The 12,505-nt window shown below is 47.8% G+C and overlaps 1 protein-coding gene across 1 annotated transcript; it reads left to right on the top strand.

Annotated features, from left to right (window-relative positions):
• Positions 1–263: 263 nt before the first annotated feature.
• LOC118086495 (R3H domain-containing protein 4) lies at positions 264–10,759 on the top strand. The gene is made up of 8 exons (XM_035118142.2): positions 264–471; positions 2,851–3,005; positions 3,486–3,604; positions 6,096–6,219; positions 7,133–7,218; positions 8,539–8,624; positions 9,095–9,150; positions 10,306–10,759. The coding sequence occupies exons 1-8, from the start codon at positions 386–388 to the stop codon at positions 10,407–10,409; spliced, it is 816 nt and encodes a 271-aa protein (XP_034974033.1). The 5' UTR covers positions 264–385; the 3' UTR covers positions 10,410–10,759.
• Positions 10,760–12,505: the final 1,746 nt, after the last annotated feature.

A 12,505-nucleotide genomic window follows, 5' to 3' on the forward strand; every position in this document is an offset into this window, starting at 1 on the left:
AGGATTCTAGGATTCTAATGCAATGCAATCTCACACTCCGTGCAATGCAAATGCAAAACTCTCACGCGCTGCAATGCAATGCAATGCAATGCAATGCAATGCAACGCAAACACAAACCCGTGCAGCGCCATGCCCTGCGCAAAGCACGGAGCAAACTGCAAGGCGAGCGCGCAAAGGCGCTTTCTGCCGCTCTCTGCATATTGCAAACGCGGCGCCCGTTGCGTCAGCTTTGCATTGCACCGCCTCTTTCTCCCCCTTCTTCCCCCGGAGCTGACGCGTCTTCCTGGGGCGGTGCAGCCGGGGAGGCGGCTGGGCCGGGGGAGCTTTCCAAAAGCCAGGGGTGCTAGCCGGGTCCCAGGCATCAGGATCGCAACCCGGGCGAGCTATGGTGGTCCTGAACGGGGCAGATCCTGGAGGAGCAAGAGGAGGCCACGAGGAGCAACCGGGAGCCCCCCCGAAACAGCCCTATGGGTGAGTAATGGGGGGGCAGGTAGGCAAGGGGGAGCCTTGCCGCTGAATATTCGTGGCTCTTATTTGGAAAGAAAAGGAGATCAGTTGATTTCTTTAAAAGAATAAAAAGCAAAAGCATAGACTTGGTGGGTCAGGCAAGCTCTCCAAGCAGATGTAGCTAGCTAGCAAGCAAACAAACAAACAAACGGGAAGGCAACAGCTGTTTCCCTCCGGGAACAAGCAAGCTGATTCCCCCCCCCGATAGACTTCTCCTGCATTTGGAGTTTCCATTGCAGCGGCACAACTCAGAAAATGGGGTGTGTGGAGAACCCTGCTGGACCAGACCTCATTTGGGGGTTCCTGATTTGGAGAAGGGCACCCCTGGGGAGACCGTGAGTTTGGTGTGCGGGACGCAACGTACACACACACACACACACACACACACACACACACACACCGGGCCAGATTGGCTTACCTGATGTTTCAAAAGCACCTTGGAGCTGGAGGTTCTGCTTGGCAGAAGGAGCCCTTCCTCATTGCCCGTCCTAAGAAGTACTGAAACCGGCGGCTGTGGGCGTCTCTTGTGGTGGGGAGTTCCGCAAGCTCAAGATGGTGCATTGTAGGCAGCCTTTTGCCATGGTTTCACCCGAGCTGATCGGGGTTGTTAAATAACACAAACAGAAACACACACACGATGTATCTGGGAGCGAAGGAGGGAAACATGACCTGCCTCACTTACTCATCTCTGAATAAACTTCCTTGAATGACGTCAACTGTCAGAGCCTTTAAAATACCTGCAAAGGCCAGTTTTGGGGGGAGAGCGTCTCTTTTGCTCGACTCCCCGCTTTGCGGCATCTAGTGTACCGCCGTGAGAGCCGTAGATTCTGCAAACCTGATCTTTATTCATAGAATTGCAGAGTTGGAAGGGACCCCGAATCTCAGCTCGAAGCGTCCATGAGGCTGGTTACGGCTGTCCTTTCCTTTGACGAGGTTCCTGCTTCAGGCTGGTAGTCGAACTGGTCGCGCTTCTTGCTTGCAAGGTGGTTTGCGTTCCTAAAAAAAAGGAACCCAAAGAGTGACTCACCTGAGCTCAGTGTGTTTGGCAAGGTGGAACGGAGCTCATTCGTAGAATACGATGCTTGTTTGTAATAAATCGGATATTTCTTATCTCTGCGTTTAGGTTGATAAAAATGGATCAATGCAGGTCTCTTGAGTTTGGGGGCTCTCTTATTTTGGGGTGGGTCATGGCTGCAGAGAGACTGCTGATTTTTTTTTAAAAAGATTTTATTACATTTTCTTTTTCAATTATTACATACATCGCATATCCATAGCAGTAATATTAATATTAAATTCCCTCTCCCCTCCCCTCCTGGGCTTCCCCCAACTTCCATTTCTGGTTTATTTCCCCCCTATTTCACACTGCTATCACAAAAACACACTATATTGTTTCTTATCTTCTACATATTATTATCTATACAGTATATATAAAAATGTAAAATGCCCATGTTTGTGGGTCTCCACTTTTCTCCGAAACCGCTTGACCGTTGAGGTTGCAAAACATCGCCCTCTAGTGATGACTCCACTGGTACTGCAGCTTCCAAAGTTTCTGTCTCCAAAGCAGCTCAGCTCAGGTTTCCAGGGAACCCTCGCTAGACAAGAGCAAAACTCCTTGGCAGCAAATTCCACTGCCGAACAGCTCTTACTGTCAGGAAGCTCTTCCTAATGTTGAGGTGGAATCTTCTTTCTTGTCGTTTGAATCCGTTGCTCCGTGTCCGCTTCTCTGGAGCAGCAGAAAACAACCTTTCTCCCTCCCTCTATATGACATCCTTTTATATATTTGAACATGGCTATCATATCACCCCTTAACCTTCTCTTCTCCAGGCTGAACAAACCGTTGGAGTGGGGGGGGGGGTAATCAAAATACCAACACTCACAAATGGCTACTCAACACACCGTCACACGAACATTACCTACGACATAAGGAGGAACCTTCGGGCATACGATATACGAGGGGGGGAGAGAGAGGGCTCGGGGTGACGTAACATGGGGGGGAAGATGATGTTACCCGCTGGGGGCTAAAGAGAGACGGATGTTTTTACGTCATGCGCCTCTCCTGGGAAACGGGGACCCTGACTGAGGCACAACAACATGTCGCCCACTACAGCTAGTAAATAATAAAGGTGTTGAGTGTTTATTTACTATAAATCCTGCCATCAAGTCTATAATATTTCTTTGTTTCTGTAAAATATAATATAAAGGGTTCCCATTCTCTTTTAAAGTCACTGTTGTCTTGATGTCTATCGGTCAGTTTTGCCATTTCCGCATAGTTCCATCAGTTTTTCTTGCCATTATTTTCATCGCCTGCTGATTTTTTAAACTCCCCGCTCCCCCTGTTTGCAGAAGGATCGAGGATTGCCTGCCGCCACTGGCCAGCCCCACCGCCAAGAGGTTCTCCCCGGCGAAGCGAAAGCAGTACTACATCAACCAAGCCATACGCAACTCGGATCTCATCCCCCGGGCCAAAGGGCGCAAGAGCCTGCAGCGCCTCGAGAACAGTTGAGTTTCGGGTTGGGGGCGCATCTCTGCCCAGAGGAATTGCAGAATCACAAGGGATCCCGGGGGTCATCTAGTCCAACCCGCAGCAGCCCAATGCTGGGGCTCGAACCCACGACCCTGAGATCAAGCTGCTCTGAGCCGGGGAGAGCTCAGCCCGTAGAACACGAGGGTCGCAGGTTTGAGCCCCACCTTGGGTGAATTATTCCTGCATTGCACGGGGCTGGACCCTCTGCAATTATGTGATTCTGCCGACTGAGCCGTGTTGTATCATGATAGGGGAAGCGTTTTCCGGCCCGAGGGCCGAATTCCATTCTTGGGGGGGGGGGGGAGCCGCTAGCCACTTGTGGGCGGGACCAGCGGCAAAAGTGGGAGGAGCAATAAATTGAGATTTCAGCTTTGTAGCATAGTTTGGACGCATGCTGTGCATTGCTAACCTGCAGAGGGGAGTCACACATTCTGCGTCTCCCCCCCCCTCGCAGCACGTTATCTAATGACTCTCCTGGAGCAGGATGAATGCACAGGCGAAGACGGGGAGGTCACGCACCCGGCCAGTCCGAGCATCTTCACCGAAGCCTGCAACAATGAGACGTACATCAAGGTACGCGTTGTGGTCTCCCCCCCCCCCCCCCGTTCAATTCCAGCTCTCTTCCTCGAGAGGCACCCCTCACCTCTCTAGAGCAGATTCCTTCCGTTTTTTTTTTTTTTTTGCAAATGGCATCTTTTCTATATTAAAACAAACCAACCATTCGGCAATGTTTCACGTTTGCATTTTGTAGGTGGAAATTGCATCTCCTCCCCGCCCCCCGCCCCCAGCAGTCACCCAAATTCGGTTTTGATTAATTCAGTCAAATTGGTGCAAGGTTAAAGCAAGTCATTTTGCAAGACCTCGGCCTCAATGGAAAGGAACTTTGCCAGACCTGAGCTGCCAGATTGAAAGAGCGCGTTGCTAAGCCTCAGGTGCTTTGCCAAGTTTTTTAAGTTTGAAAGCTTTGCGGAGCCCGAACTTTGAAGCAGCCCCGTGCTTGTCGTTTTCAGCCCTATGCAGGAATTAGGATCTGAACGAGTCAGCGCTCTGAATTCCGAAGCCTTTTTTCTGTACCTGGGTCCGGAATTCATCTTTCGAACTCGGGTTCCAGCCGGGAGGTACAAACAACTTGCCTCCGCTGTGATGGTGGTGGTTGTTGTTCTAATGGCATGTATCAGATTTGAAACCGTTTCTGCAAAACCTCAAAACGTTTTTGCATACGAAAGCGATCTTTTAATTGTTTTGCCTTATACTGTACATGAATTCATGTGAGCTGGGTTTTTTTTTTAATCTTTCGTGTCTTTTTAATTGTGAAATTGTTTCTAGTTATCTTACGGGGAGTGATTGCCGGACAGACTTAAATTGTAGAACTGCAACCCTTGCTTAAAAACCACCCAGCATTGAATAGGTGAATACAGGTGAAACTTGGAAAATTCGTCAAAAAGTGCATTTATTTCAGTAACGCAACTTAAAAGGTGAAACCAATATATGAGATAGATGCATGACATGCAAAGCAAGATATGTCAAGCCATTATTTGTTGTAATTGTAATTATTTGTCGTTAGGTGGGTCAATTATAAATGGAATGGAATGAATGAAATGTACAGTAATAGCGATGTTTATTTTTGTTTATTTTTGTATTATCGTAACTATTTGTTTTATTACTGTGGAATTTCCAAAAGAAAGCATTTGTACAAATAAAAATAAAAATAAAAAATAAAAAGTTGCATCACTGCAATAAATGCACTTTTCGACAATATTCTAATTTTCTGAGTTTCACCTGTATTTCCTTACTTGCACTGTCGCAGCCGTACCTAGCGAGGATTTGAACCCGGGGCCTTCAGGTGCTGCACCGCCGAGCTCCGATCGGCTACGTAGGATTTGCCATGTTGTCCCCAAGCCCCAAAAAATAAAATAAAAGTGACTTTGGCAAGGAAGGGCATCCTTTTTGATGACTTTAAGCTTCCCTTTTGCAGTGGGTTCAACTGGATGACCCTCAGGGGTCCCTTGCAGCTCTGTGATTTTATGTGGAGTCTCGCCATCCGAGGGACCGTAGGTAATGCAGTTCCCATCATCCTTGACCCACTGGCCACACCAGGGCTAATGGAAGTCGGAGTAATTTTAACAGGATTTATAAGGGCCACAGGTATTCCCCACCCATGACCTATAAAGAGGCATTCTCCGCTCTTGCCCCTTCTAAATAGAGGCATTTTCCCAACCCTGGATGTTACCTGAACCGGAAAAAACAACACATCTTTCCTAGGATTTTGTAGGAGTTGGAAGGGACCTCGGGGGGCCATCCATTCCAACCCCCTTCAAGGCAGGAATCTTTCGCCGCACGAGATGGGCGTGGGGTATAAATGTCACCATGGGGCTAGAACCCGCAACCCTAAGATTCAGAGTTTCATGCTCCCCTCGAAACCCGTACGAACTACACTCGGTTCTCTGTCCTGTGTCCACTTAATCAACTTGACAGTGGATTCACCTGAGAAAAATAAATTTAAAAACGGCCCTGCGAAATGCTGCTGTTTGGTTCGAGATCAGGTTGTGCATTCATGAGATTTGTCATTTTTGTGTGTGTGTGTGTGTGTGTGTCGGCTAAGATTTGGAACGACTTCATGAACCCCGAAAATGAAGCCTTAGACCCTCAAACCCATTGGGGTTTTAGGGGGGTGACCCCCGCGTTTGAGGGTCTTATCTATTGCTCCGTTTTTTGGGGGGCGCTGCAAAACGCAGGGTGTTTCTTCGCCGTGGGAAAAAGGACAGCAAAACTTTGGCACCGGTTTCTTGGGGGGATCCCAGATTTTGGGGTTCGTAGTTAACGAAGCTGCTTGGGGCTGATGGGAGAGGGAGACCACAAAGTTTGTTGGGGGCATGGGTGAAAACGCATCCCTTTTTTAAGGCCACGCACCCCCAAAATAGGGCTGCATTGCGTTGTTCGACTCAGTTGGCCAGGCCGCTTGATTTTTTTTAATGATCCTTTGATTTTTCAATGCAGCCCATAATTTAGTCTGCAAGCAATTTATAGAAATAAATTTGTCGTGTGTGTGTGTTTGTCGGCTAAGATTTGGAACGACTTCATGAACCGGTCTGGCGAAGAACAAGAGCGAGTCCTCTTGTACCTGGAAGAGAAGGCGGCGAAGAAGCAGAAGGGCAAGCTGGCCGACAAACCGGATGTCAAGTGGAAAGGTACGCCTGGCCTACCTTGCAGGGTTGTTTTGCATTTCTGATGCAAAAAAAAGCCCTTCCTTCTCTCTCTCCCTCTCTCTCTCTCTCTTCCTTGCAGTCAAACGGGCTCCCAACTCAGTTTCCAGAGCATCTTTGCTCTTGGAGGGAGGTAGAGATTTCTGCTTTCAGACGAACCTCCCTATACAGGAGCAGTCTACCCTTGCAACGCTCCCTGTTCAGGGGAGGCCCTCCTGGGGAAGAGGGTGTGGTGGCAGGCAGGCATCCAACAGGTGCTGCTTTGCAGACTTACCTGCCACGTCAGGGAGCGAGGAACTCTTTTTTTTTTTTTAGGGCCGCATCCGCTCATTGGAAGCGGTCCGAGGGCCACATGGCACCGGCGGACACAGCCAACGGGTGCAGCTCTTAAACTCTCCGGCTAGAACATGGGTAGGCAAACTGAGGCCCCCCCGGGGGCTGGATCCGGCCCATTCGCCTTCTCAAATCAGCCGACGGACGGTCCGGGAATCGGCGGGTTTTTACATGAGTAGAATATGTCCTTTTATTTGAAATTAATCTCTGGGTTATTTGTGGGGCCTGTCTGGTGTTTTTACATGAGTAGAATGTGTGCTTTTATTTAAAATGCATCTCTGGGTTATTTGTGGGGCATAGGAATTCGTGCATTTTCCACCCACCCCCCAAAAAATATAGTCTGGCGGCCAACCCCCCCCCCAAGGTCTGAGGGACAGTGGACCAGCCCCCTGCTGGAAAAGTTTGCTTACCCCTGATCTAGAAGCTCCTGGCCCCTGTTCTTCCCCTTAGAATCACAGAATTGCAGAACTGGAAGGGGCACCCCAGGGTCATCTAGGCCAACCCCCTGCAACGCAGGAATCTCACGGCCTGTTTCCCTCCTCTTCCCACCGTCTTTCCGTTGCAGAACACTCCGGTGACACCCCGCAAGAGTGTTTCCAGCGCATCAGCCGGCGCTTGAGAACGACCCTGAAACGGAGCCGTATCCCAATGGTAGGTTTCGAACGCGGGGCAGGCCGGGGCCGGAGAAGCACCAGAGCTGTTTCCACTGGGCTCTGCTCGAAAGATCCTCGGCTTCCGCCTTCTCCTTGATATCCTTCCTTTTCCAGCCGATTGTTGGCCAAGAACGTAGTTTCTGAGATTTGGCGCCTGGGAACGCTTGCCTTTCCTCCTCCGCCGCAACCCTTTCTTCCTTTTGTGTCGTGCCGTCGGTTGTAAACCCGAGGGCAGCTTGTTGATTCGGATAAATAACCATGCAGTTTTTAGAAGACACCTGAAGGCAGCCCCATATATCGGGAAGCTTTCAACGTTGGGTGTTTTATTGTTTTTATAGGTGTTGGAAGCTGCCCAGAGTGGCTGGGGCATAACATATGGTATAAATAATAGGGTGGTTCATAAAAAAACTTTTTTAAAAAAATTAAATGCCTGCTCCAAAGGTCTTATCTTACTGCACTAGGGATTATATAGCTATATCTGAAATTTCATGCATATCAGTTAATATCTTGACCCTCCTCCACGAAAATGATGCAGCAGCTAAAAAAGCCAATGCAATTCTGGGCTGCATCAATAGGAGTATAGCATCAAGGGAAGTAATAGTACCACTGTATTCTGCTCTGGTCAGACCTCACCTGGAGTACTGTGTCCAGTTCTGGGCACCACAGTTCAAGAAGGATACTGACAAGCTGGAACGTGTCCAGAAGAGGGCAACCAAAATGGTCAAAGGCCTGGAAACGATGCCTTATGAGGAACGGCTTAGGGAGCTGGGTATGTTTAGCCTGGAGAAGAGAAGGTTAAGGGGTGATATGATAGCCATGTTCAAATATATAAAAGGATGTCATATAGAGGAGGGAGAAAGGTTGTTTTCTGCTGCTCCAGAGAAGCGGACACAGAGCAATGGATTCAAACTACAAGAAAGAAGATTCCACCTAAACATTAGGAAGAACTTCCTGACAGTAAGAGCTGTTCGGCAGTGGAATTTGCTACCAAGGAGTGTGGTGGAGTCTCCTTCTTTGGAGGTCTTTAAGCAGAGGCTTGACAGGCATATGTCAAGAATGCTTTGATGGTGTTTCCTGCTTGGCAGAGGGTTGGACTGGATGGCCCTTGTGGTCTCTTCCAACTCTACGATTCTATGATTCTATGAAAATAGCTGTTTACTTGGCTGTTTTCCTATGAAATTTCAGTGGAGCAGGGTCAAGATATTAACTGATATGCATTCCTGCTGTGATATCGGGAGGGATGCAATTATTATTATTATTATTATTATTATTATTAATAAAGAAGAGACATGCTTCTTCCCCCCACCCCCACCCCCAGGGGACCCTGGAGTGCCTCGAGGATGAGCTATTGGCCTTTTTTTCCACCAGCCCTCGTTCCGTCTACACGGCAATGATGGACAACAGGTAACAAAGCGGTTCTCGCGACGGGTTCCGCTGCCTGATGGGAATTGTAGTACAGAAGGGGGATGTGCAACTTGGTTTGTGCATGGAAAACTTAAAACAAATCCTCATTTCCTGATCAACAGCCTTTGGACTGTAATGTAACTGAAATAGAAAATATTTAGAAAGGTTTTTCTTCCAAAAGCATTTCATTTTAAAAATCCGATTTAATTTTTTTTAAAAAAAATCGATTTTGTGTGTGTGTGTGTGTGTGTGTGTGTGTGTTTTAAAAAATCATTGATTTTTATCCACCCCGGTGAGGACGATGGGAAATGGACGATGGGCCAAAGGTTCTTGGTTGTTCAGCTCCCATCCGTCCCCGTCATGGGGGAATGCGATCTGGGCACCTAGCAAAATCTGGACATCCCCTTCCCCGTTGCGAGAGAACTTGCAGAAGCGGATAAAAATGTGTTTTTCGATTTCTTTTCTTGCAGCTTCGAAAGGCTGCTCCTTCACGCCGTCTGCCAATACATGGACCTCGCTTCTGCCAGTAAGGGCTCCTTTCTGATATTATTTCGTATTTTTTTTTGGGGGGGGAGGAAACTTGCTTGCTCACGTCGAACGTGGCTATCTCTCCCTTGCAGGGAGGGCGAGGCCTTTCTGGGCTGCCTCTGCCTTCCATTCCGGCCTCCATGGCTGGGTGATAAGGAGGAAATAACGTTTCTTTTATTTTAAAAAAATGCAATTGCAAAGCCCTGCTTCCCTCGCCCAACTCCCCCCCCCCAATATCTCCTAAGGTTTTCTTCTACAGTGGTCCCTTGGTTCTCAGATTTAATCTGTTCCGGAAGTCCTTTTCCAAAACCAAAGCGTTCCAAAACCAAGGCGCAGTTTCCCATAGAAAGTCATGCAAAACAGATTAATCTGTCACAGACTTTTAAAAACAACCCCTAAAACAGCAATTTTACATGAATTTTACTATCTAACGAGACCATCGATCCATAAAACAAAAGCAAGAATCAATGTACTGTATTGTAAAATAAATAAGACAGTATTGTAGGTGATAAAAATTAAAATTATTATTTTTTCTTACCTGCACAGATGATGGTCATTGTGACTGTTGAAAAAGACTTGTTTGCCTCTCTCAATACCGATGGACTATATTGTCTAATTTTGTTCGTACAACAGCGGCAGACTTTCATTTGCTGTGATTCTATTACATATTCTCGTGGATGGGGGGCTTTTATCCATTTCCGCAGTCACACAACCCATCAATTGGTAGCTGAACTGGGTTCCGCGCAGTCACAAAAACAAATGAACCTGAAAAAGCTTTAAAAACAGAAACGCAAAATGAAGAGCAAAAACAAAAGCGCCAAACTTAATCCATTCTGGAAGTGCGTTTGACTTCCGAAATGTTCAGAAACCAAGGCGCGGCTTCTGATTAGTGCAGGCGCCCCGGAGACAAGAGCCGACAGCTGCGTCGGGCGTCTGGCTTCCGGAAAACAGTCGAAAACAAGAACACTTATTTCCGGGTTTTCAGTGTTTGGGAACCAACTTGTATTTGCTTGTTTCCTTTTGGAAAAGAACACCTTGTCCTTTTGTTTTTCAAGGTGTTTAAAGACACCAAAATTATTATCACCATTACAGTTATTGCTACCATTTATTATTATTATTATTATTATTATTATTATTATTATTTCCGTCTTAGGTTCTGACTACGAAGGAAAACGCCAGATGAAAGTTAGCAACAAGCACACCATTTTCCTGCCTCCGGACCCCCTTCTCTCGACTTACCTGGAGCAAATGAGCTGATGGCGGCCCGGGAGACAGCGGGGGGCGCCCCCCTTCCAGCATCAATCCGGGTCATCTTCCGGGGGTCGTCCCCCCTTTGAAATTTCTGCTTCCGTTGGCTTAAAAAAAAAAGTATTTAAAGACAAATGAGTTGTGGCGGGGAGGGCATCTCTCACCGGAGATGCTGGGGGCTAGGGATGTTGTCTCTGGTTGCCTAGCAACCGCCTCCCATCTCAGTAAGGGAAGGATGCAGGCCAGCCAATGCTTTTGTTGCCTGTGGTTGCCTAGCAACCGCCTCCCACCTCCCCAAAACTCCATGTCATCCGGTTCGCTCCAAACCAGAGCCGGGCTTTGGCAAATGTTTTGCAGCGCCCCGAAAACGGAGCCATAGACCCTCAAACCCGTTGGGGGTTTTAGGGGGGGTGACCCCCAGGTTTGAGGGTCTTAGCTATGGCTCTGTTTTTTGGGGGTGCCGCAAAGCGCGGGGTGTTTCTTTGCCATGGAAAAAAGGACCGCAAAACTTTGGCACCGGTTTCGAGGGGGATCCCGGATTTTGGGGTTCGTAGTTAACGAAGCTGCTTGGGAGAGGGAGACTGCAACGTTTGTGGGTGAGAAATCATCCCTTTTTTAAGTCCGCACACCCCCAAAATAGGATTGCATTGCGTTGTTCGACTCAGCTGGCCAGGCCGCTTGATTTTCAATTCAATCCTTTGATTTTTCAATGCAGCCCATGATTTAGTCAGCCAGCAATTTCTAAAAAATTGTATATTTTTAATAGGTCTCTCTTTCTTTGAAAATGAAAACTGGGATTTCTGAAGGATGTTTTCTTTCTTACTCAAAAGGGAATGCTTCTCCTCCCCCTGAGATGCAGAAGGGTTCAAATTTGCTTTTCTTTCTTTTATACCTTCGGATTTGACACTTGATTCGAATTTGGCACAGAAGCTGTGAGCGGGCGTTGTGCCAATCCAAGAAAACGCTTCGATGTTTTCTCATCCAGGGCCAGGACTATAAAAACCCAAACTTTTTAAAGTTTTTTGTAGGGTGAAATTTTTGTGGGCTCTTCAGGGCCAGAGATCGATGGTGTTCCTTTCAGGTTGTGCCCAGTTTTACGTCCTACTCGAAGTAGACCTGTTGAAATTGATGGGCAATGACCCCCTTGAGTGCATTTATTTCAGCGCTCAATTAATTTCGTCTGCCCCGAGAAAAAGATAGGATGCCTCCACACTAGACATTTAAAGTGCTGTGGCACCACTTTAGAGAGTCCTTGCTTCTCCCCTAAAGAACCCTGGAAATTATAGTTTGTTCAGGGCGCTGAGAATTGTTAGGAGACCCCCCCCCAATTCCCCACCCCCAGTGCTACAGTTTCCAGAATGGTTTAACAACCCATTCCTCTTCACGGGGAGCGCCGCTGGAAATTACAGCAGTGTGGCGGAGAGGAATACATCTCGGCGCCCTTATCAAACTACAACTCCCAGGATTTTTTTTGGGGGGGGGGTTACCCATGACAGTTTAAAGTAATATCATAAATGGCTCAGTGCGAATGGGATACAACTCCTTTTCCCCCCTGCAAACGAAAGCATCGCATCTCAAATAACTTTGGAGAATTTGAAAAGGGGTGATTTCGTCGACCCAATTTGATGCAGTCGTTTTTTTATTTTGCGTTTTTGCAATGCAAACTTGGGGGTGGGGGGGGGAAAGGTTTCCTCTCTCCCGCAAGCTTTTTGGGGAAAAGGTTTCCTCTCTCCCGCAAGCTTTCTCGAAATATCCACAATGCCTCTCGAATCGGCAGCCGTTTGACCTGGAGACATTTATCTATTTATATATCCCTGGTTTCTAAAAAAATAAATGTTATAGAGCTGGCGTCGTCGTTAGCCTGGCTTTGCCAAAAGAGGTCAAAAGGAGACTCTAACTGATTTTAAAGCGGCAGAATTTGGGTTTCCCCACAAGCGCCTTGAATTCTCAATAAATCCTTGGGGCGGAGGGGGGTGCGTGAGACCATTTTTCAAGGGGCTGCGTTGCTGCAGTTCAGGAGAGGATCGGGTCCGCCTCGCGGGGGGGGGGGTCGTGCCAGGAAACAGCCGCCCATCTGTTCTGGCATCTGGGCTCAGGTAGACTGC

The sequence above is a fragment of the Zootoca vivipara genome, chromosome 6 (genome assembly GCF_963506605.1).
Source record: "Zootoca vivipara chromosome 6, rZooViv1.1, whole genome shotgun sequence".
NCBI classification, from domain to species: domain Eukaryota; kingdom Metazoa; phylum Chordata; class Lepidosauria; order Squamata; family Lacertidae; genus Zootoca; species Zootoca vivipara.